Source organism: Trichosurus vulpecula, chromosome 7, assembly GCF_011100635.1.
Source record: "Trichosurus vulpecula isolate mTriVul1 chromosome 7, mTriVul1.pri, whole genome shotgun sequence".
Lineage (NCBI taxonomy): Eukaryota > Metazoa > Chordata > Mammalia > Diprotodontia > Phalangeridae > Trichosurus > Trichosurus vulpecula.
In genome coordinates this window covers 148549188-148575708 of record NC_050579.1, presented here as the reverse complement: position 1 = coordinate 148575708, position 26521 = coordinate 148549188, and the positions used below count along the sequence as shown (strand labels likewise).

At 38.9% G+C, this 26521-nt stretch overlaps 1 protein-coding gene across 1 annotated transcript in view; it reads left to right on the top strand.

Annotated features, from left to right (window-relative positions):
* The window catches only part of NT5DC1 (5'-nucleotidase domain containing 1), a 251990-nt gene that overhangs the window by 204230 nt on the left and 21239 nt on the right, over positions 1–26521 (top strand). Inside the window, exon 11 of the mRNA XM_036769032.1 lies at positions 5361–5529. Within this exon, the coding sequence (XP_036624927.1) occupies positions 5361–5529 (169 nt within the window). The remainder of the gene's footprint in view (positions 1–5360; positions 5530–26521) is intronic.

The following is a 26521-nucleotide window of genomic DNA, read 5'->3' as shown; positions in this document are numbered from 1 at the left end:
GGCCAACCATAGCAAAGAAAGGATATTCAACAGGGACGTTGCAACATTTAGCTTGGTTAGACTTCCTCCCCTACTCCATGGAAATGTGTGTGATCATCAGGGCAGGGTCTGTTGACTCATGTGGTCTTGGGACATCTGTCAAGTATGAAGGACCCCAACCAGGAAGCCACGTCAATAAGAGGCTGCCAAAAAACTGCATCAGGGGAGATCCAACTTGAGCCTGAGTCTTCTGGGCTGTTCAGTTCCCTGGGACAGCCTTGCCACTTTTCAAGGAAAAAGTAGCCTAAGCTATGTGGCCAGAAGAGAGGGAACCTTGGTATATAATGGATCTATGACAGAAGGCAACCTTAGAAGGAAAGTAAATATAGTCAATACAAAATATATACAAATTGAATAGTAAGTATTTGGAAGGGGGGAGAGAAGAGTAGCAAGATTGGGTAATTAGGAAGAGCCTCCTGGAGAGGTGGCATCTGAGCTGTGCTTTGGAGGAAGCCAAGGATTTTATAAGGAAATCGTGAGGAGGTAATATATTCCAGTTATAGAGGTTAAAAGAAATGTCATGTGTAATGTGCAGTACAGCAGGCAGACCAGTTTGACTGGAATGTAGCATGCATGAGGGGTAGTCATAATAAGTAAGTCTGGAAAGATAGGTTGGAGCCAAACCGAATGGCTTTAAATGCCAAACAGATAGATAAGTTTGTGTTTTATTGTAGAAGCAATGGGGAGCTATTGAAGCTTCTTGAACAGAGTGTTGATATGAGTATAAATGTACCTCAGGGAAAAAAAATCAGTGTGGCAGCTATATAGGGGATGAAGTGAAGAGTTGAAAGGCTTGAGGAAAGGAATTCTTAGTTAGGAAGGCTATTGCAGTAATCCACATTGGGGCCAATGAGCCTGGATTAAGGATGATTGTGGTGTGAGTAGAGAGCAAGGGATAGATTAGAAAGACAGTGTGAAAATAAAATTGACAAGATCTGATAATTAATTTGATGTGGAGATGGGGAGGTAGACACTAAAGAGTATAAACAATCAGGGACGATTCCTCGGTCTTGAACTTGAGTGATTACAGATGGCAGCACCCTCAACAGAAAGAGCAAAGTTAGGGAAAGGGATGTATTGTGAAGGAGAGAGGGGCACAAGGAGTTAGTAATTTCTGTTTTTTCTCAAAATGAGGAGAACATAGTCTATTCAATAACTTGCCAAGTCAGCCATTATGGAAATTATACAAAAACCCCAAATAGTTTAAGTTGTAGAATATCACAGAATCATAGTATTTTAATTCCAGAAAGAACCTTAGAAGGCATCTAGGTCTCATTGTGCAGATTAGGAATGTGAGACGCACAGAGGTTAAGTGGTCACACTAGTAGTAGTTAGTGGTAGAGTGAGGACTGAGAGCCAGATCTCTTGATTCCTAGGCAGTTAAACATTCTTTGTACCCATAGCTACACAAATAGCTATGAACCTTCTACGGCTGCATTTAGGAGATGCTCTTCAGGGCCTCCTCAAATTTAAGTAGATTTATGACTAAGTAATAAAATGGGTAGCAATTTGAGAAATATCTTGATTTCCTTTGGAACTACTAATATTGGTGAAAAATTGACTGAAGAAAATAAGCAGATTGTTTTGGAAAGAAAAAAAAAGGAAAGAAACGTAAATTTAAAGTTCTTACTATTAGAAAACACAGAGAGAGACACACGTATATCGTTGTGTCCAAGATAGTCAGTGATAGATTGCTGAGTGAATTTCCAGAAGAGTTTGTTAACCTAAAACTGATAACACTCACCGTCAAAACCAAATTATCTTATTTCATCACCTAAGCCAGCTTTTCCTATAACTTCAAAGAAATAGGATTTTCCTTTATTTTAGCTCTTCGGTGAACATAAATCCCTGTTTGCCATCAAGAAACAAAACTTTTTGAGATTCAGGTTCCAGATATCGTAGAGGCAGAACTGAAGAAAAGTTGGAAACTCTATAGTCCAGCCTCTCATAGATTAAAAAACTGAGGCAGAGAGAGCTTAAATGACTTGCCCAGAGTCACACAACTAGTAAAGTCTTTAAGGGAGGATATGAACTCAGATTTCCCTGACTCCAAGTTGTCTATCCACTACAATGCCTAGTTGCCTCAACAATAAGACATTTGTTTGTTGAACCATTCTCAGCCTTGAGAATGGACATTTTTTCCCCTCTAATTTTTCCAGTGAGTAGTTGGGGAATAGGAAGCACTATTCATCACATGAAAAGCTTGAAGAAAATTCAGGACATCCAAATGACAATCCTGGTATTACCACTTATTTATAAAGTGGCTCAGAATAAACTTCATTGTCCCCTAATTTCCTCAAATTTTAAAGGAAATTCTAACAATTTAAGACCGACTTAGAAAATGTAGGCTGAATTGTTCCTTAATGAACTCTTTACAGGTCGGTCCTGACTTAAGGAAACTCTACAAACAAACCCTATTAACAAATTAATAAAATAACTCAGGCTTCAAAAATATTTTCTCACAGTTTTGCAAGAACACTCCTCCTCCTTCCCCATCTCTCCCCCTGCCTCCCCCCACCACACTCACTCACTCACTCACTCACTCACACACTCACACACTCTCCTTGTATAAATCGAGGCACACCTGTATAACTTTTCTTGTTAGTGTTTTGGAGACTTGATCCTTTGCAGGTATCCATTTTCCCTAGCTTCAGTACAAATGCAAGTTCTTTTCTTTCTGTGGTTTAGCAATACAACATACAAGGGTGATATTAAAGATGTTGCATGTTTCTTCTGTTAGAGACATTTCTTTTTTCACATAAAAGGGATTATTATCATATTGAATTTGGAATTAAATACATCATCTTAAGTTTTCTAGGGAGGGAGGGGCTGAATTTTTATATTAGATCTTCGTCAGTGAATCTGACAAAAAAAATAAATTATAAGAATTTATGAAATTAATTGTTATCCTATGCAGCCACATTTGAGGGGAAGGGGAAGACAAAGAAGGTCAGAGTGAATCACAAAGGGGGTGGAGGCAGGGGCAATTCTACTGTTTTTTACATGTTACTTGAGAAAGTTCTTCACAAAATTTGAGAGAATAGGCCAATTTGGTGACAACAGTACAACATTTCTATAACTACGTTTCCGCAGGACGTGTAGTTGACACTGTAAAATGAAAAAAGCAAATTTCATTAGACCTTTTTTTTAATTTTCCTTAAAGCAAGCAGATTTATGATGCTCCAGTAGCTTATGGAAAAAATCATTTTAGGCTATTCCTAAATGCCATGGGAAAAAAATGAGTATGACCCACCTTTCTCCAATCCACCAATGAAATCCTTGCCTAACTATTCTTGCATGCTTGAGTAATTATTATATTTCATTTGATTACATATTTGTTATATTTTCCTTATGAGATAACAGGTTTACTACAAGAGACATAGTGCCTTCTCTTTGAGATGTACACCCAAGTATTTCAGTGTACCTCTAGGTGTTATTGTAAAATCTTACTGGCTGACTCACAGCAGGGATTAAATTGTTTTTTTGTTAAAATTAATGCAAGACCTGAAATGAAGATGCAAGCAAAATTATGCTGCAAAAAACCCTCCATTTTTACATAGGTAAAGAAGAAAAAGATTTACGTTGGTGTTCATCTGTCTCCAAAAATTGCCATCATCCTATACAGACAGGATGATGTTAGAGACCTGGGCAGCAGAGAATTTGATAGCTTTGCTTATAGCTGTATACACATGGGGGCCCTAGAGTCAGGAAGACCTGAGTTCAAATGTGGTTTCAGATACTTACTAGCTGTGTGACCCTGGGAAAGTCACTTAACCCTGTTTGCCTCAGTTTCCTCATTTTCAAAATGATCTGGAAGAGGAAATGGCAAACCACTCCAGTATCTTTGCCAAGAAAACCCCAAATGGGTCGAGAGGAGTCAGATGCAACTAATTGACTAAACAACAACAACACATACACATAACAACGTTGCCCATAAGTCAGTCCACAAGCACTTATTAAGTGCATCCTATGTTCTAGACCCTGTGCTAGGCACCAGGGATACAGAGACCCAAAGGAAACAATTCTTGCCCTCAAGGAGCAAACATTTCATTATCAGAGACAGCATGTACACGTAAATGTATATTTGTTGTTGTTTAGTCAGTTAGTCCTGTCTGACTCTTTGTGACCCCATTTGGAATTTTCTTGGCAAGGATACTAGAATGTTTTCCCATTTCTTTCTCCAGCTCATTTAACAGATGAAGAAACTGAGGTAAGCAGGGTTAAGTGACTTGCCCAGGGTCACACAACTAGTGTCTGAGGCCAGATTGATTCTCTATCTCCTGCACCACCTCAGCTGCCCATAAATGTGTATATAAAACAAATATATGATAATGGGAGGTGGGGATTGAGAGCATTAGTACCATAGTGAATGAGGAAAGGCCTTAGATAGAAGGTGGTTGCTTTAGTGTGCTTTGAGGGGTTCTAAGAGGCAGAAGAGAGAAAGGAGTGCACATTCCAGGCATGGAGGACATAGCCTATGCAAAGGCATAAAGATGGGAGATAAAGAGTGATAGGTGAGAAGAAGCAAGAAGGCTAGTTCACCCAAATCATACTATGTATAAAGAAAAATGCTTTATGATAAACCTAGAAAGGTAGGTTATGGCCAGGTTGTTCAAGATGTTACCTTCAAACTTTATCACATGTAGCTGTCAGATTCCATAATGCCATGAAATGTCTTCAGCAAAATTAACCCGTTTCTTCTTTAGTGGGTTCTCAAGATAAATGATATCTTAAAAGAAAATCTCAACCTTCTTTATGAAGTTGGCTCCAAATAAACATATGATAAAAAAATCTTATACTATTAAGATGCACAAAAATCATGTGATCTCATGTCAGCAGAAGCATTCCTCCCGACCACCCAAAAATGGCGGACGGATTTCATGTGGTAGTCAAATAAGAGAAATGGAGAATGCAGAATAATTATGGAAAACACAAAGGCTCATAAATCTAAAGACACATCTGGAGCTTTGTGTTACTCAGAAAATACATTTGCTTTAGAAATGCATTGTACAGATATTCTTTGCCGTGTTTTGCCATGTTTCTATCTCTTTGTTTTATTTTTTTCATTTGTTTACCACTTCTCCGGAAATATCTTAGGATTGGTGTTTGCCAGTTTGGGGAGACTGTTCTAATGGCAGTTAGAACACATTACTGCTCCAAATAAAAGGCAAAGGTTGGTGAAGCATTAGTTAACTGGTATTACAACTGTTTTTTTTTTTTTATGTTGATACTGTTTCCCTTGAGGAAAAAAATGTAGCCCATTATATGATCTTGATTTGGTGTATCTGATTTATCTCTATGTTTTTTTCCTCTTCTCTCAGGGGCAGCAAAAAAAGCCCTTAAATTCATCTTCTAAAGAATGGGGCTCATTCTTTGTTGATGGTGATCTGGGATTGGAAAGCACAGAGAGTTCAATGACGTTCACGTGGTTTTGTAATCAAATTCATAATTACAGCACTGTTGTTATCCCAAGTCTGGAAGCTATAGCAGGTAAGGAAAAGAAAGAGTGGATAACTACATGATATTTATCTTTCATACCTATATTAATTTGTCATCTTGTAACTAGGGAAATAAACTACCTCATAATATGATTATTTTGTATGAATATTTAGTCAGAAAACCTGGCTCATCATTTTAATCAAAATAGATGGAATCCTACCTCCAGATCCATTTCTGTGCCATGGAAGTAACAGTGGTCTCTCAGGAGGTATACCAGCAGAGCACAAAATAGAGGTCTTGCTGATCTCAAAAGGGTCTGAGTGCAGACATGGAAGTAGACTTATCTAAAGACCAGGCAAGCCACATTTGGTGAGGTTCATCCACAAAAGATTGACCAAAAGCTGATGGCTTTTTTTTTTTTTTTTGGCCATGGAGATTCCATTAACCTAGAAACAAAATTGCTGAGGGCTTGTGATCCGAGTCAATGGAGGGAGTCTTAAATTAACAAAATTATACATCTCTTAAAAGTATGGAAATCATCCTCGGTCAATATACTTAGTGCTAGAAGGTCATAAAAATGAGCAGTATCTTGAATATTGAGCAACTCAGCTCTTAATATGTTTCCTATAAATTCCTTCCAGTACCTTTTATAGAACGTGGAACCTAACTGGTACCCAATAAATGCTTGTTGAATTTGTGTTCTGAACAGAAGTTTAATCTGCATGCTGCAAACTACCGTTGTTCTTCCTCCCATACTACTTTTCATTTACTTGTTTTTATTCTCTATATGCCTATATATGTACTTGTCAGCAAGAATGAAACAATTCTATGTCTTTGTTGCCCCAGTGCGAAGATTTCATCCTTAGTAACCCCTTAGCAGGGGTGTGCTGGAGCCTGCTCGTGGTGACTCCCAAGAGCCAAATGTTAAATTTTCAGTGTGAGCATTTACAGCTCAGATATGGACAAATGCTACAAATCGTGGCTTGAAATATTGTCTTTTGATTGTCCTGGCTTAAAAGGATGGAGAAAATATTAATAATCCTATTAAACTTTAGAGTATATTGTGCATTCATTTTTCTCCCAGAATGCCAGTTGTTAAACCTTTACCAGCACACCCCTGCTACGGTACCTATCATGGTACTTGGCAGTAGATGATTAATAAATGTTGTCAGTTGTGTAACATGGCACCCTTTGTTATTTTTTACAAAATAAAGGAATAGTATTTTGCAGAGTTTGATCTATGAAGGGAGTATGTTTGTCCAACACTTTTATATGAGATCAAAGTACTAAGAATGAGTGCAGGCATAAGGCTGATTTTCATCCTGCTTTTTTTCAGGAGAGTCCCAGATGATTCTATCTTTTGCTGTTCAGTGATTCAGTTATGTTGGACTCCTCATGACCCCATGAACCATAGTATCCATGGGGTTTTCTTGGCAAAGATACCATAGTGGTTTGGCATTTTCTTCTCTGCTAGATGGAGAATAACCTCCAAACAGATGTTAAGTGACTTGCCCAGGGTCACATAGCTACTGAGTATCTGAGACTATATTTGAACTCAGGTCTTCCTGACCTCAGGCCTGGCACTCTATCCATTCAGCCATCTAGCTGAGACTTCTAAACATCTCATGATGAGCAGACAAACCTATCTCTCCTTCTCTAACTGAAACAATGCATTTTTTTCTTTCATTTCTATCCCTGTTCATGCATCAACACTTCCCACTTTTTTTGAGAAAGAATGGTGTACTTCTCTTCCACTGACAGATAACATACAAAGTCCTCAGCCTGGAATTCGAAACCCTCCCTCATTTGATTTCCACCCACCTTTCCAGACTTACTGAGCAGGACTTCCCTTCACAAACTCTGTTCCAGCTAAACTGGCTTGCTGGATTTTCCCCAAACATACTGCAACTCCCGTCACAAGTAAAGCTTTCCCATGTGCAGAAAATGCACTTCCTTTTGATGTGTGCTCAGTACTCAGTACCAGTGCTACTTCCCAATTCGTGCCCCACTTCAATGACTTCTTAATGCTCTGTTCTTCCTCAAATTATATTTACTTATCTGTCTGCCTGTTGGTTTCACACCACCATCAATAACATCAACAGTGGCAGAATTTCAGCTCCCTGAGGCCGGGGTCTATTTCCTTACCTACTGCAGTATGTTGAACAATACAGATAAGAACCGGATTGGTGATTTCCCTAGTAGTGGGAACTCTCAGTTGAAAAACCTCCCTCTCCCAATGCAGATCTGCATTCTTTCTGCAACTTATAGACTTACAGAGGTGCCTAAGTGAACCAACTGGCCCAGTGACTTGTCTGGGAGCACAGCCAGTGTGTGTCAGAGGGGAGACTTGAACCTTGGGCTTCCTAGCTTTCAGACTGATTCTCTATCTTCAAGTCTGCCTTTTTGCCTTAGATGTCATCAGTGCCTAATAAATATTTCGCAAATGAAACTTAATTGCTTGGTTCTTTGATAGGTGTATATTACCTTTCACCAAAAATAAACACTCTTAGATTTTATTGTTGTTGATGGCCCCTGATGTATTCAGATATCCTACCCATTAAAAACCTGGATGAGTTTATTTTAATGATACATTATTACAGACTAACATCTAGCTCATTTTTAAAAAGAAAAAGGATGGCAAGTATGTCTTTCACAGTGTTTACAGAAAATAATTACAATGAAAAAAGTACACGATAACCCAGAAAACTCTAGACATTAAGTAAGTGATATTTGAATTGTGTCTGTTTTTAATTTTTATTATAAATACAGGTTGTAAATAATAACAAAATAAATATAATTATGTAAAGTAAAATAATCTCCATCCTTGGATTTGGGCCGCTGAGTACAGATGGAGAAAATTATGAAATTATTGATTTTACCCACTATAAATTGATGATACATAATCTCAGGTAAGCCCTTACTGATGCCCTGCAGTCATGTTTTAATCTTGCTTACTCCTTGTCTTATTCTGAAAAGCATGTTCAAAATCTTTTCTTCTCTCAGAAAGTTCATGTTTCCTCCATTCACTTACAACCAATGACTTTGCCTTCCATTTCATTGAAAAGATTGGGGCCATCCACCAGAAGATGCCTGATTTTCCTTTCTTCCATCTCTCAAAAGTTCTTAATGCCATCAGCTACTCTCTCCTTTTTTGTTCTAGCCACAGAAGGCATGTCCCTACTCCTCGCTATATTTACTTGTTTATAGTTACTGGGCCCTCAACCCCATATGCTTTTTCTTTCAGAGCTTTTGTCTAGTAAGTAACACGTTTTAAGAGGTAGAGCATTGAACTTGTGATCATAAGACCTGAGTTCAAATCCTAGTTCTGCCAAATACTAGGTGTGTGACCTTCGGCAATTAGTCAACAAATCAACAAGCATTGATTTAGGGCCCACTATGGGGCAGTTAGGTGACACAGTAGATACAGCGCTGGGTCTAAAGTCAAGAAGTCTCATCTTCCTGAGTTCAGGTCTGGCCTCAGACTCTTACTAGCTATGTAACCATGGACAAGTCACTTAACACTTTGCTTCAGTTCCTCATCTGTCAAATGAGCTAGAGAAGGAAGTGGCAAACTATTCCAGTATCTTTGCCAAGAAAACCCCAAATGGGGTCACAAAGAGTCAGACACAACTGAAATGACCTAATAACCATAAAATGTGCTAAGCAGCCTAATAGGTGGCAAGGATACAGACACAGCAACTAAAACAATTTCTTTTTTTTCTTTTTTTATTTAATTTATTTAATATATTTAGTTTTCAGCATTGATTTTCACAAGAGTTTGAATTACGAATTTTCTCCCCATTTCTCCCCCCCACTCCAAGATGGCATATATTCTGGTTGCCCCGTTCCCCAGTCAGCCCTCCCTTCTGTCACCCCACTCCCCTCCCATCCCCTTTTCCCTTCCTTTCTTATAGGGCAAGATAAATTTCTACACCCCATTGCCTGTGTATCTTATTTCCTAGTTATATGCAAAAACTTTTTTTTTGTTGTTTTTGAATATCTGTTTTGAAAACTTGGAGTTCCAAATTCTCTCCCCTCTTCCCTCCCCACCCACCCTCCCTAAGAAGGCAAGCAATTCAACATAGGCCACATGCATATCATTATGTAAAACCCTTCCACAATACTCACGTTGTGAAAAACTATGTTTTGCTCCTTCCTAACCTATCCCCCTTTATTGCATTTTCTCCCTTGACCCTGTCCCTTTTCAAAAGTGTTTGTTTTTGATTACCTCCTCCCCCTATCTGCCCTCCCTTCTGTCATCCCCCCTTTTTATCTTCTTCCTCCTTCTTTCCTGTGGGGTAAGATACCCAACTGAGTGTGTATGGTATTCCCTCCTCAGGTCAAATTTGATGAGAGCAAGATTCATTCGTTCCCCCCTCACCTGCCCCCTCCCCCCTTCCTACAGAACTGCTTTTTCTTGCCACTTTTATGTGAGATAATCTACCCCATTCTATCTTTCCCTTTCTCCCTCTCTCAATATATTCCTCTCTCATCCCTTGATTTGATTTGATTTTTTTAGGTATCATCCCTTCCTATTCAACTCACCCTGTGCCCTCTGTCCATATATATATGTGTGTGTGTATATATATATATACACACATACACACATATATATACATACAAACACATACAGATACATATATACACGTACACACATACATATATATATATACACATACATACGAATATGCATATTCCCTTCAGCTACCTTAATACTGAGGTCTCATGAATCATACACATCATCTTTCCATGTAGGAATGTAAACAAAACAGTTCACCTTCAGTAAGTCCCTTGTTATTTCTCTTTCTTGTTTACCTTTTCATGCTTCTCTTGATTCTTGTGTTTGAAAGTCACATTTTCTATTCAACTCTGGTCTTTTCACTGAGAAAGCTGGAAAGTCCTCTCTTTTGTTGGAAGTCCATATTTTGCCTTGGAGCATGATACTCAGTTTTGCTGGGTAGGTGATTCTTGGTTTTAATTCTAGCTCCATTGACCTCTGGATTATTGTATTTCAAGCCCTTCTATCCCTTAAAGTAGAAGATGCTAGATCTTGTGTTATCCTGATTGTGTTTCCACAATACTCAAATTGTTTCTTTCTGGCTGCTTGCCGTATTTTCTCCTTGATCTGGGAGCTCTGGAATTTGGCAACAATATTCCTAGGAGTTTGCTTTTTGGGATCTTTTTTCAGGAGGCAATCTGTGGATTCTTTCAAGGTCTGTTTTACCCTCTGGCTCTAGAATATGAGGGCAGTTCTCCTTGATAATTTCTTGAAAGATGATATCTAGGAGGCTCTTTTTTTGATCATGGCTTTCAGTAGTCCAAAAAGTTTTAAATTATCTCTCCTGGACCTATTTTCCAGGTCAGTGGTTTTTCCAATGAGATATTTCACATTGTCTTCCATTTTTTCATTCCTTTGGTTGTGTTTTATAATATCTTGATTTCTCATAAAGTCACTAGCTTCCACTTGCTCCAATCTAATTTTTAAGGTAGTGTTCTCTTCAGTGGTCTTTTGGACCTCTTTTTCCATTTGGCTAATTCTCCCTTTCAAGGCATTCTTCTCCTCATTGGGTTTTTGGAGCTCTTTTGCCATTTGAGTTAGTCTATTTTTTAAGGTGTTGTTTTCTTCAGTATTTTTTTCAGTATTTTTTTTGGTTCTCCTTTAGCAAGTCATTGACTTGTTTTTCATGGTTTTCTCACATCATTCTCATTTCTCTTCCCAATTTTTCCTCTACTTCTCTAACTTGCTTTTCCAAATCCTTTTGAGCTCTTCCATGCCTGAGACCAGTTCATGTTTTTCTTGGAAGCTTTTGATGTAGGCTCTTTGACTTTGTTGACTTCTCCTGGCTGTATGTTTTGGTCTTCTTTGTCACCAAAGAAAGATTCCAAAGTCTGAGTCTGAATCTGAGTCTGTTTTCACTGCCTGGCCGTGGTCCCAGCCAACTACTTGACCCTTGAGTTTTTTGTGGGGGTATGACTGCTTGTAGAGAGTACTTTGTTCCAAGCTTGAGGGGATGCACTGTTGTTTTCAGAGCTATTTCTCACAGCAAGCTCTGCCACCCCAGCATTCCTCCTCCCCCAAAGCAGGCTCTGCACTCATGCTCTGATCCACCACTTAATTCCTCCCACCAGGTGGGCCTGGGGCAGGAAGCAACTGCAGCTGTAGTTCTGTAGCTGCACCACCCCAGCTGCGCCCTGGGGTGGTGGCCAAACCTTGAACTCCTTTCGCTCTGTCCCAGCAGCTTTTCCCACCAACCTTCTCTGTTGTCTTTGGCATTTGTGGTTTGAGAAGTCTGGTACCTGCCACAGCTCACTGATTCAGGGCGCTAGGGCCTGTTCTGCCCAGCTCCTGCTCTGATTGGTCATGCCACCGCCCACGCGGAGCTCCGCTCCCCTCCACTCCCAGTACGATAGACCTCACCCAGCAACCATCCAGGCTGTCCTGGAGCCCTGCTTCCCTCTGCTATTTTGTGGGTTCTGCAGTTCTAGAATTTGTTCAGAGCCATTTTTTATAGGTTTTTGGAGGGACCTGGTAGGGAGCTCACGCAAGTCGCTGCTTTCAAGCCACCATCTTGACTCTGCCCCCCACTAAAACAATTTCTACTGTCAAGGAACTAAACTTCTAACAAGTAAATGAAGGATATTTCTAATTATATATAGAATAAATATAAAGAGAATAAGTACAAAGTAGTTAAATACAAGTCCATTTGAGAGCAGTTGAGAGGAAGAGGAAAGATTTCACTTAGGAGATGTTGCCTATACCATACCTTGAAGAAGGAGAGGGATTCTTCAGATGGAGGGTAGGTGAGAACATTTTATACATGGCAGATAGCCGGTACCAAAGACATAGAAATGGGAGAGGAACAGAGAGAGCAAGAGGGAGAGTAATGTCCAAGGAATCTGGAAAGATAGAATAGGGCCAGATTGTGGAGGACTTTAAATAGAGTTTATGATTGACTCTAGAGGCAATAAGAAGTAGATGGAATTTACCAAGTACTAGAGTTACATGGTCAGACCTATGCTTAAGGAAAATCATTTTTTAAGCAACATTTTAGTTTTTCCCCAGCTATATATCAAGACAATTTTCAACATTCAGAAAATCATTTTTTCCTAGTGTAGGTTTGTATCAAACCAGTGAAGATGGATCCCTGTAGGCTACAAATTGACTTAGAAAACCGCAATTAACTTTGTGTTGTACTATGATTTAATTTATTTTGTTAAACATTTCCCAGTTGCATTTATTCCAGTTACCACTGCACTCTGGGGCTACATGCCACCAATTTAATTCCTCTGATGGAGAGATTGGGAGGTTAGGAGATGCTTAAGGCAGGGCAACCAATTAGGAAGCTATTATAATAATGTAGGTGGGACATGATTTGAGGACCTGAACTAAGGTGGTAGAGAGAACAGTGGTTGAATGCAAAGATATAGTGGTGGAAATGGCAATACGTGGCAGCTGATTATACATGTGGCGTGAAGGAAGGTGAAGAGGCAAGGACACCTCCAAGATTATGAGCCTAGGAGACTGGAAGAATGGTTGTGCCTTTGACAGAAATAGGAAAGTTTGGCCTTTTACCCATAGCTAAACATTTTTGTTGTTGTTCAGTCATTTTAGTCATGTCTGTTCATGTTCGTGACCCCATTTAGGGTTTTTTCAGAAAGTTACTGGAGTGGTTTTGCTATTTTCTTCTCCAGCTCATTTTACAAATGAGGAAACTGAGGCAAGCAGGGTTAAGTGACTTACCCAGGTTCACACAAGTGGTAAGTGTCTGAGGTCACATTTGTACTTGGGTCCTTCTGATTTTAGGCCTAGCACTCTATCCACTGTGCCAGCTAGCTGCCCTTCTGCATTTTTTTTCTTACCATAGTCCTTTTTAGTTTACAAAGTGATTTCAACAACTTTCTGAGGTAGATTTTGTAAATACTGGTTCTTCTATTTTGATAATATTATTAATATAAATTGAAGTTTTTCCATAGAGGGCATTAAATGCCATAATATATATTTTATACTTTACTCAATAAGCAATAGGGAGCCATTGAAGGTCTTTGAGTACTTAATAGTGACAACACAGTATTGTATCAGAAAGATTAGGCAGTATGAGCTGTGTACTAGAGAGGGGAAAGATTGGAAGCAGGAAGAATTACACTATTACAGTAGTCTAGCTAATGTGAGATGTAGGTCAGAACTAGAGTGATTACAGGAGGAATAGAAAAGCAAGGAATGGATGTGAAAGATATTGTGAGGTAGAATCAACTGACCTTGGTAACTAATTGGATATAGTGGATGAGGAAGAGGGAAGGTTAAGGATATTCCAAGGTAGCAAATATAAGTGACTGGGAGAGTGGTAGAACCATCAGCAGAAGTAGAAAAATTAAAAAGAAATGGAGTGATTTTGGAGAAAAGGTAAACTTAATTTTAGGCATATTGACTTTGAGGAGGTTATTGGACATCTTGGACACACTCAGAAAGCAAAAGCTCTAGAACAGGCCTTCACAACCTGTGGCCCATGGGAACGCCAGAAGGATTTCAGGGTGCCCAAAATCCTTTGGCATGCCGCAGTTTGTACAGCCTGCTCTAGAAAGTGGCTGGAATTAGATCGTGCTTTCAGAGTCATCTTTATAAAAGTGATAACTGAAGCCGCAGGAATAGATGACATTACTAAGGAAAAGAGTATAAGGAGAGGAAAAAAAAAAGCCAAGGGTAGAAGCTGGGGGACAGTAGGCTAAGGAGCCAGCTAAGACATAGAAAGATCACTCAGAGGAAGAAGACTCAGCCATGAGAATGCGGTGTCACAGAAGTCAAGAGAAGAAGTCTAAAAGAAGGAAGTTTTCAGCAGTATCAAGTGCTGCCTAAAATCCATGGAAGAGGTCAGAACAAAGGTCATTGGATTCAGCAGTAAAGCTGCTATTAAATAACCCTGGAAAGAGTTGTTTCAGTGCCGTGCTAAATTCCTGAGCAAGGATTATTTCATTTTTTGTCTTTGCCTGGCACATAGTAGGTACTTAATAAATAGTTATCAATCAGGAAGCATTCATTAAGCACTTACTATGTGCTAAGCTCTAGGGAATACAAAGAAAAAGCAATAAATTGATTGAATGATTAAATAGATTGAGTAGGTGGTGTCAGCATCCCACAAATAATCTAGTTCTACCATTAGGTTTGTGTATTGTATTTCAACCTTGTGTTTACAGAACAAGTTAAAGTATGGTTTTCAGATCTGACCTTCGCTACTTTGCCCCACGTTGAAAGAACTTGAAATTGAGAGGTCATTTTTGAAATTACAAAGAGCTCCACAATGTCATTATCCCCACAAGTGAGATTGAGAAATAGGAGGATACAACAAAAGTCGAATGGATGCTAATCTGTTTCTTGGCATCTGAAATGGGGTTTTCTGTGATAATAGCAAAAAGCCCTAGAAAACTGTATAGTATTTTAGCCCCTGTTATTGACATATTGGCAGCTAGATGGCATAGTGCACAGAGTGCTGGTCCTGGAATCAAGAAGATTCATCTTCCTGAGTTCAAATCCAGCCTTAGACACTTATTAGCTATGTGACACTGGGTAAGCCACTTAACTGTGTTTGCCTCAGTTTTCTCATTTGTAAAATGAGCTGGAGAAGGAACCACTCCAGTATCTTTGCTAAGAAAATCCCGAAAAATGGTCACAAAGAGTTGGATATAACTGAAAAACAACTAAACAACAACAAATCAACACATTTGATTTTTAGTTGTTTGTTTATAAATAAGTAGAATGATAGATAATATAAATGCCACTACCTCAGCATTTTCCTACTTAGTACTCTAGGTAGTATGTATGTACAAGAGCTACAGATGTGCATTTCTTTAACTGGGAGTTTTAAATATTTGCTATGCTTGGCAGTCATCCAGAATATTGGAAATGTAGCCTGTAGCTGCTCATCTGTCTTGTTAACACCTGGTAGTCAAGTTCTTCTTTGAGAACTCTTCTCTATTTAACATAGGCCTAGTGCTATTCCCACAGATTTACCATTCATGGGGATCTCTAGAACATATCTCCCACAAACAGAAAAGTCTCTTGTATTCTGAAAGCAACTCATTCTGAGTATCATTAATTATAATTAGGGCACAGTGCCTCATGTTGGCATGTGGTCCCTTGTGGCAAGGCAGACTGCCTACTAACAGCTCTTTCTCCATGCCAATCCATGCCATCATTTTTGGCAAATGGCAATCTTTCCCCACTCCCACCCCCAGCAGCTGTGTATTCCCCTTTTTCTTGAGGATTAGAAGAAGTTCCTGCTATGGGCTCTCCCTTACTGGCTCCGCATGGGTTGAACTTCCCTCATTACTCCGGGAAACTTTTGCTGGGCATCCTCTTTGGCACAAAGAGCATAAGAACTGAAATTTTATGTACCCATAGTCACCAGCCAAATGCTACCAACCTTTCTATGCTCTGTGCTATTTTTAGTGAAAGAGCAAAGATCCAGGAAAGTTTTCCAGCAGCTACTTTGGTGGAGAGAGTGATATAATACTGTTCCCTTCTGGATAAAGTTTTTTGCCCAAAGAAAGAAATTAAAATGCTTTAGGGTGAATGATGCTAGCACATTCCTTCTGGACAAAAATACCTTCTATCCTAAGTTCTTCAGCATTAATTGAAACCAAGGGGTAAGTTAGTCACCTATGTTACGTTACCATCAAAAGTGAATATATTATAACTCTATAATAGCAAAGCATTTGCTGAAGTGGACCTCTAACAATCTTGATTACTCACATTTCTTAAGAAAACAGTTGACATTAAAATAATGTTAGTACAGAATTGGCAGCCATAGTATACAAATATTCCCTCAAGAAGTTTTTAAAATCTGTTCATTTACATATAGATGGGCAGGCACGGTAACTAAAATATGACCCTTCCTATGTACATTTTTTCCCCATAGGTATGTATTAAGTGCCTGCTATGTTTAAAGTAATGTGCTTAGAGAAAAACTTCAGTCTATCTCAAGTAGTTTATAGCCTAAGTGGGGATAGAGAACATACAAGGAAAAATATGTTAAGATTTAGAACATGATTAATGTATGGGGAATATAAAGTGCATTGAGAACAGATAAAGGACAGTCACTTTGGAAAGATCAGGGAAGTGTTACCAGACTGCAGTTATGTTTCTTTTGTGTTATTGACGGGTATAAAAAAACCAAAATTTTATTTAATAGAAAATTTGTCAAAACTTTTTTAAGCCTTATAAACTCTAGAATACCTTGTATGAAATCTGTTAAGGGTTAGGGTTATCTGCTTATTGCAAAAAATAAAGATAAGGCATAAAAAGTTCTCTGAATAAGTAGCAATTACAAATTACAGGGATAACAGTAGAGGCCAAAAGATTTGCGCTGACGACTGCCGTTAGGTCTAAAATATCTGCGTCCTACTGTTTTCTGCCAATAATTCAAGGATATATAATTTCATGATTCTCACTACCTCCTTCATCAAAATGGTATACAACCCCTGGGTAATTGCATCATAAACGGTTTCTGAAAGTCATTGTGTCCAAATATTCATCATCCTGCGGCCACCCTGAGGATGAAACTCTCTGAAGTTAGCCAAGCTGGTCCTCGGACGTCGTGCATTCTCCATGCTCAAAGCATATCGTGACAGAGCCTACCTCCCTCTGACGCTAGCTTCAATAGCCCAGGCTCTTCAAGAGCCATACCGTTAAGAGGCTTCAGAGTAGGGCTTGGTGAAAAGATTCTGCCAACCTGAAAAAAAAAAAATCTGATGTAAGCTTTAAAATATTTTATATATAAGCATGAGCATAAAGGGAAAAGGCAACATTTTAAAACTACTCTGTCTTAGGTTATCAAATATATGTCATGCTGGAAAGAATGTGAAGTATTTAGATCACAAATTTCGGTAATGCAGAGAAAAAGAAATAAAGACGTCAAAAATAAATGTTAGACATAGCTACATGTCAGGGAAGCTAGGGCCCATCAGATCTCAGGGTCAGTTTTGTCTCCTTTTAGGGAAAGTTAATCCATGTCACCAGATGGGAAGAGAAGTAGGCCTAATCCATGTTGTGGGGAAATGCTAGTGTCTATTAGCATTAGTCCTATCCCACATATTACAATTCTCCGAGAAATAAGCTCCCCCACATCCTCAAAGCGGAAAGATTGGATAAAGTCATGGAGTGTGCTCATGTGCCAGACCTCCATTATATTAACATGATATGGTTTCAATCCCTCTTACCATTTTGGTCACCTTCCTCCGATTTACTTCAGTTTGTCAGTGTCCCTTCTAAAGCGTGGTACCCAGCTTTTGTCAGAGCATAGACTACATCCGGAATATCAGTCGCTTCCTTCATTCTGGACGTATTGCTTCAGGTAATTCAGCCCGAAGTGGGCAGAACCATTTATACAATACCAACATCACTGTAAAAACAGAACTGTGATTGATGCAATGACCATTCGTGACTCCAGAGGACCAGTGATGAAACCTATTATCTATGAAAGAGCTGACGAATTCAGGGTGCAGAGCAAGACATATTTTTGTGTATAGCCATTGAGGGAATTTGTTTTGTTTATCTTTGTCTATGTTTGTTACAAGAAATTTGTTTCTTTTCTTTTTTCCCCCAATGGGGTAAAGCTGAGTGCAAAGAGAAAAATTAGACTTTTTTTTTCATTTTTTAAAATAGGTGGGGGAGATGACACAGGTGTGAAATGTTGCATGCACTTTCAGATGAGGTCACTATGTTTCACTTAACTTTTTTACCTTGTTATAGGAGACGTCTCATAAAGTGGGAATAATCTATAAATGTATGTAATGTAAAAACAAAACATAAATCAAACTGAAAAAATAAATAACATTTTAGCCCCAAATCAGAGTAGCTTTTTGGCTGCCATACAACACTGCTGACTTATTTTGGGCCCTCATTGCTGTAGATCCCGAGGTCTTTGTCACATGCTGCTTTCTAGCTCCGTCCCTGTTCTCTAATATTAAAGTAAAATCACCATACATTGGGCAGCTTTCTTTTGACTCTAAGTTGAAGAACAGCTACTGATCTGTATCATTAAAGGGTTTTTCCTTGGCAAGAATTCTCTATACCAGTAATGTCAAACTCAAATAGAAATGGTGTCCATTATTTGCACATAATTACGTGATAAAATGTTAGTTAATTGTCCTTCATTCTCAAAGAGGATCAAAACGACACCACTATGTTAGAGTCAAGTTACAGCGTGTCTGACTGTGGCTGATCAGAACAATACAAGCTCGAAATGCTCTACCACAAGTCAGGCGCAAATAGTGAAAGTGAACATTTGGGGTGGATTCTCTAAATTTTTGCATCTCTCATTTCTTTTGAGCTACTTCAATTCTACTTTGCTCAAAGAGCACAGCACCTTCTCTGATGAGGGCACACCATGCTGGGTGGTCCTGTACCGGTGTCTCCCATGTCACACAATCAATTCCAAAGTTCTTGAGAGAGTCCTAGAGAGTGTCCTTGTAACATGATAAAATGTACTTCATTGAAATGATATTTTTTAATATATTGAAGTAATGTGGCCTCAGATATTTTTAATGATTATTTTAAAAGAGAAAATGCTATCCTGTTTCCATTTGGGTCCCTGGAAATTGTTGTGAGGACATGTCATAAAGCCCAGTATATCCTGATTTGATCTCTTTGTATTCACTACTAACACTTGGCAGTCAATAATAATAATAATCAAGATTTATATAGTGCTTTAAGGTTCACAAAGTACTTTACAGATATTATCACATTTACTGCTCACAACAAAGTGTTCTTCTCCCCATTTTATAGACGAGGAAATTGAGGCTTAGGGAATTTAAATGACTTACCCAGGATGGTATAGATAGTGTCTTGACACAGGCTTTGGAACCCAAGTCTTCCTGACTCCAAGTCTGACACACTAAGCACTATAGTAAACTTCCTCAGAAAGGCAGTGTGAGTCTTGCATAATCCAAAAGATTATTTCCTCACCCATTATGAGTCACTATAGCAAAAACAATTTCCAGTAATCTTAATTCTATCCTTTAGGATACTAGATCCAGGAATATGTTTTAGTCATTCATTAAGGAAGCAGAACCCTCCTCTTTCATTATCATTCTGGCATTAAATATACACTTTAGAATTGTTATTGTTTGTCCTTTGTTTTCAAAGTGGACCTGTGACATCACTGGTGATGTCTTGACTTGCTCGTGAATTGGATTAAAGAGAGGCAGAGTTGCAAAGTCATCAGCCTCACTCTTTCTTCCAGAGTCATTGAAGTCCAGTGACAGAACAAAAGTCAAGATGACTGGCGATAGCCCAGAATGCAGTGGATGACCTTGGTGTCGCCGATGTCTGATCAGGCTCTAAAGCTCCACAGATTCTGCTTCCGCTTCCTTCATGGCCGTTGGAACAGATTGTTCTCATGCACTCATTCCACTGGGGGAAGTCCTCACCAGCTTGGGGTAGACATTCCCCTAACTTGTCAATAGGTTTGAGGCCTGTTGGTTACCCTCAACCTGGTTTAGCACCTCTGCCAAGACAGTTTTACTGGGGTGTGGCTGCTGTTCATGCTACAGCTTCTTGGAGCCACAGGTGAGAGTTAGGTGGCAGGTGAACACCAAAGGTATATGGCATGTTCAAAGATGTTTTAAAAAAGAAATCAGTAACTTCCAGAGTTCCATGTGTAGATTCTCTGATTCAGACGATACATCGTGTTTACAATTGGATAGAGACTACGGATTATCTAGTCCAACTCTCTGATTTTACAAATGAGGATATTGAGTCCCCAGGCTGGTTGAGTAGTTAATAACAGAGCTAGGATTCCAAACCCAAGTCCTTTGGCTCCATAAGGTGTGTTTATACAGACTACAGTGACCTTTTTCTTTCTTTGTGTATGTTTCTCCTTCACTCTTGTCTCTCTCTCTCTTTTTATTTTTCTCACTTTCTTTTAAGCCAATGATACCTCTTTAATTCTGACTCTATGAATACTTAATTCATGAAATCAAAACATCTTGAACTAAAGTTTATAATTGACCTGCCTTTGTGGGAAAAAATATACAGATCTGCTAAGCAATTTAACTGAGCTAACAAGACTCGAGGGAACATATTACTAAACTTTAGAGAATAGACTATTCAGGTACTTTGGAATCATTTATTTGTGTAATTCAGTTAATGTACTAATTACAGATCACTGTAATCTGTTCATTAAAGCAGTTTCCCAGAATATCTACTTAGGAACACATTGCTTTGTATAATTGAAAGTGATAACTACAGTTCCTTTAAAATTTTGTCAGGATTTTCACATAATTAGCCTAGCTTTCCCACTATTTGGGCAGGATTCTGGACCTTTGCTTTCATCTGTGTAGGAAACCCCCAATATGGAAATTCCCTCCATGGATGCAGACAAGCAGTTCCCTCTATAGCTTACAGTCTTAGAAAGTTACCTGGGGCCCTGAAAGGTCCAGGCACTTGCCAGTGGTCGCACAGCTAATTTGTATCAGTAGCAAGACCTGAATTTAGGTCTGGCTGAATTATTCACTAGACCTCTATTTGCTAAAGTAAATGAGATTTTAGTGTTTTTATGTCTGCTTTATGACTTCAAACAATATATGTTATGACATTTGGTGATGACAAAGTATTTGTATCCTTAGGAGGTCTCACAGCATAACCACAAATAACTGCTTAACATAATAATAATGGTGATGATGATGGTGATGATTTTTAATTATTTGTGGAATCTGTATTTTTTTCAAATGTCTTCATATTTTTTTCTCATTTGATTCTCATAATAACCCTGTGACAAAAGCAGAATGAATATTATTATTCATATTTGACAGGTGAGAAAATAAGCTTAGTTAAGTGGCAGACTTGTCCAAGAGCCCATAAGATTCTCCTGCTCAACAGGTATTCAGTCTGGTTTTTCATCTATTCCTGTGTGAAAATACATCTAGGTATTGATAAATTGAGAGTAATGAATCCCCTGAAGTGATTGAAGCATTATTCACACTACATAATTCCATTGGGCTGGAACCAACTACAGTATGTTATATAATTATAACTTCAAATAGTGTGTATTCAAATACATGCAACTAACATTTGAATACATGCAAAAAATTTACATAGCTTAATAAAGTTGTATGTTAAAGAATTTTCTCCTATAACATTAGGAGTTTTTTTTTTTTCCAATGGAGGAAGGTTTCTTTTCTCTCCTGTGTTCTCATCCCACCCAAGTTGACTCATTTATATGAGAGGTGAGGATACGTGTGATTGTAATATTGAGATCGTCTCCATTCCAGGCCGTTCTGCTGGTCCATCAGATTCTGCAGTGAACTGTGCTGAGCTTTTCTTCTCAAAAAACTCACACGACAATTCCAAACATCTAGGAACTTTTTTAGACCTGCCTGACCTATGATTTCATTGGTATAGGGAGTTTCCACTGAAGAATTTTTTTCTACTAATACAAAGAACATCTCTGCACCTTATAGTCTTAAAGCATTATTTACCCGGGTTACATAAATCCGGGAATTCATGTAATATTAAACTTCAGGATATTTGTAGATCGTAGGGGACCCACAAGTAGCAAATTCTTCCCCCCCTCTTTTTTTAGCTCAGGGATTATGTTAGCTGAGTTAAAGAGCCTTCTGTCTTTTTCTTGGTATGTAATACTCTTTAGTATGAGAAGCTCAGAACATCCAGTGTTAGACCTTTATTTCTCTTCCAAACCTAAATTCTCTTTCCAGCAAAGGTCTCTGCAATCACGCTATGTGACACGGTATATTTGTCTTCCTCAAGTTCGACCTTAAAGGCTAGCCAAGCTTTTCCCCAATAGTCATTCACGGTTCCATGCCTTGAAAATTTGTTCACATTTTTAATCCAATTATATTCCTTGCCTCTGTAACCTAGGTAATTCCATACATTTGTGGTAAAGTAGTTCTCTCCCTTTAACCTAAACTGAACTCACCCAAAAAAAGTTCTCCCACAAAAGATATTTTGGTATTTGGACAATAAATTATTTTTCACCTTTGTTATCATATCGTTTATGATTTTGCTCAGGTCCTCACCCACTTTTCCAGACGACAGAGGCCTAATTGTTTTTATCTGTACTTGTACAACAGAATCCTACTCCTCAATTCCTCTTTATTATTTTATTTTCCCTTTTATATCACCCTTAATGTATGATCACAAGAGTTAGATGCATCATTCACATAGATATGCACTATAATTTTATATCAACGTGATTATATTCTCAGTTTTGGTTTTAATGTCTGTCTTAATGATCTAGCAACCCTGAGGGTTTTCCTCTCCCAGTTTGATTTTTTTTTATTAAAGGGGCCATCCCTTGACTCACTTCTTAAAGTGACTCACTAAATGGGTGTTGCCTCACTCAAAGTGAGAACCTGGAAATACCTTAGCTTGAAAGGGCCAAGGTCTCCCACTGCATCCTCGGCCATCTCCAGTCGTCCTGATTGATAACTGGCCACTGGTCCCAGATGGCTCTGGAGGAGAAAGTGAGGCTAGTGACTTTGCACAGCCCTCCCTCACTCATATCAAAATCAATTGCAAGTCATGTCATCATCTCCCTGATGTCGTGGTCCTCTTCAAGAACAAAGGACAGCAAACCACACAACCACAATGATTCCAACATTTTCTTTGCTTTTTTGGTCATGGGAGCACATTGGGCACTTCTCAGAGAAAAATCTATAATGATTTCCAGGTTCAGTAGCTCAGAGCCCTTTCTTATATGCTTGTCAGTAAATGCTTTTTTTTTTCACATTAATTACATTGCCTTTGGGTCAGGGAGATGGAGGGGTTGTACTCCTTGGGTACTCCTTCCCACAAAGGGGAACAAGAACTGAGCCACAATTTCTGGCCAATGACTACATATAATCAGGCCTCCTATCTGCTCAAGAACTGGGGCAGAGAGGATTCCTTGACCCAGAACTATCTGTCTCAATACCTGTTACTCCCTGGACATCACTAGACTTGAGAGGACGAGATCTCTGCCTCAGCTTCTCTCAGGAACTGGGTTTGGAAAACTCCTGGTCCTGAATCTTCTGACTTACATAGAAGCAATATCTATTCTGCCTCAGTTTTTTGTTCTTATTGCATATTCAGGAAATCATGAGCTATCTTTGGCACCAAGGCTCTTGCCTTAACATCTAACCCTCCTTAGTTCCTCTATTACTATTCTCAGGAGATTGGGACTTCGGCCCTAGCCTCTTTCAGGATTGGATTTAAAGGACTGTTTCTCTGAAACCTTGCCACTTTCAGAGAGAATCCTCATTCAGCTCAAGGTCACTAAACCATCTATGAAAACATTAACTTCTTACCTCTCATTACCACTTATGGATGTTCTCCTGTTCCGTTGAGCCCTCTGATATTCCCATGCTATGATTAATAAAATTCTCTTCATCATAGACCTCTTCTTCTTTTCTTTAATTCAGTTTTATTTTACAAATTCTCTCCCTCCCACCTCCCCCAGCCCCATCTAACTAACCGAGTTTCTAACTGGCTAGTTGAGTTTCTAACTAATCCCTCCCTAATCTCTCTTAATCTCTGCTCCTTCCTATCCTTCTGCCCTTTTCCCTTACCCCCTTTCCCTTCTGTTTCCCTATTGGGTTAAATGTACTTATGTACCCAACTGTGTATGTATATATATTCTTCCTTCCTTTAACCCATTCAGATGAGAATGAGGTTCTAGTGTGGCCCTTCTCCAACCACTCCTTCTTCCTTGCAGTTTTACTTGTACACTCCATTTGTGAAATAATTTCTCCCATTTTTCCTCTCCCTTCCCCTCTCTCACAGGGTATTCCTCTTCCCAGCCTTTACATTTTTTAAGATCATCAAAATATAACAGAATCACCCCCAGGATCTCTGTCTAATTAGTCTATCATCACCAAGAGGCCATGCATCATCTCTACATATAAGAATATAAACAGTTTAACCTTGTTTAGTTGTTTATGATTGCTCCCTCATGTTTACCTCTTTATAACTCTCTTGAATCTTCTATTTGTATGTCGTATTTTCTACTCAGCTCTAGTCTCTTTCTCAGGAATACTTGGAAGTTTTCTATTTCATTAAAAATCCATTTTTCCCCCGTAGAATTACACTCACTTTTGTTGAGTAAATAAGCCTAGATCTTTTGCCTTCTGGAATTTTTTTATTCCAAGTTCTCTACTTCTCTATGTTGTAGGTGCTAAATCTTGTGTGATCCTGACTGTGACTCCTCAGTGCTTGGATTCTTTCTTTATGACTGTTTACAGTATTTTTCTTTGAGCTCCAGGAGCACTGGGAGTGCTGGATTTTGGATGTAATGTTCCTGGGTGTTTTCATTTTTTATTTTATTTCAGGGGGTAACCAGTGGATTCTTTCAATTTCTATTTTGCCTTCTGGTTCTAAGAGATGTGGATAATTTTCTTTTATGATTTCTTGAAATATGATTTCTAGGCTGTTTTTTTCTTTTTTGGTTGTAGCTTTCAGATAGTTCAGTGATTCTTAAATCATCTCTCCTCTGTCTGTTTTCCAAGTCAGATGTTTTTGCTTTGAAGTACCTGAGTTCAAATCTGACCTCAAACACTTTACTAACTGTGTGACATTGGGCAAGTCACTTAACCTCTGCCTCAGTTTCCTTAATTGAAAAAATGGGTATAATAAACAGAACCTAATTTCCAAAGTTGTTGTAAGAATCAAATGAATAATATTTATAAAACATTTAGCACAGTGTCTGGCACATAGTAGGTGCTGTGTAAATGCTTATGCCCTTCCCCACTCCCTCCCATATCACTCAGTGAGTGCATTTATATGAGAGATAATATAGCAAGATAATGCCAAGTCCATATGTATTTTAAGACAATAAAAAAAATCTTCTTAATGACTTTCACTGACTCATTAATAAGTTCTGGGAATGACAAGTCATTCAATAAGTTGTGAAACTGGAATGTTAAAGGGAGTAAATAAAGTAGCGGAAATGTACATTATACATCAGACTGCCGATAAGTCCAATGGCTCTCCCTGCCCCAGGATACACATACCAACCTCAAGTAAGTCATTCTTAAAGAGGCAAGATACTCTGGCTGTCCTCCAGTCACAGTGCAAGAAGGAGAACTGTGAATCACTTCTACCCTAGCCTCTTCACCATCTCCCCATTCAGTGTCCCAAAGACATTCCTATTATGAAATTATGGTTTGTCAGGTTCTTTGTTTTTACTCTTTCATCTACTCAGGGAGAAGTATTAAACAAGACCATTAATATGATACCATTGTTAGATCAGTGGCCTCTACAGCGAGGGCTATGCCATGACACCAGTGGGTCTCTTATCTGTCAATTTGGGGTGGGAACATGATCTCAACACCCTCTTGGTACAGCAGCCAACAGCTGGGCTCTAACATAACCACATCTACTTTTTACCCATTATAACCTAGCCCATTCCAAAAGTTCTCAACCTTCCCACTTCTCTTCTAGTTTTTAGCCCCAAAAGGTAGTTTTAATTTAACATCAACCCCAGGCATCCAACTTCTGTGGAGCATGAGGTGGCACTGGTCAAATTCACCATAGTTTCTCCCCCATCACCCCATAAACATACTATGCTCTTGCCCCCGAGATCACTTTATGTCTATATTGGTCCACCCCACTAAAGTCATTCCACTTCTTTTTGTTTGGATTTAAAAAAAAAAAAAAAGATCTCCACAGGATAACAAGCGTGGGTGGATCGTGATCTGCATCACAGATCTCATTAGGTTTTCTTTCCCGTAAAGCCTACACCTCTCTTCCCTAACTTCCATGTTTTTTATGAAAGGTACCACCCTCTTTCCAGTCACCCAGGGTCATAATTTCAGCGTCATGCTTGTTTCCTCATTCTCCTGCACCCCACATATGCCATCCTTTGCCAAAACTTGGTGTTTCTACCTTACAATATCTCTCACATTCATCCCCTTCCCTCTACTCACGTAGACTTCACCCTTATTCCAGACCCTATCACCTCTTGCCTGGACTGTTCCAATGGCCTCCTAAATAGTCTCTCTGCTTCCAGTCTTTCCCTGACTCTAATCCATCCTCCACACAAAATGTTTTCATAAA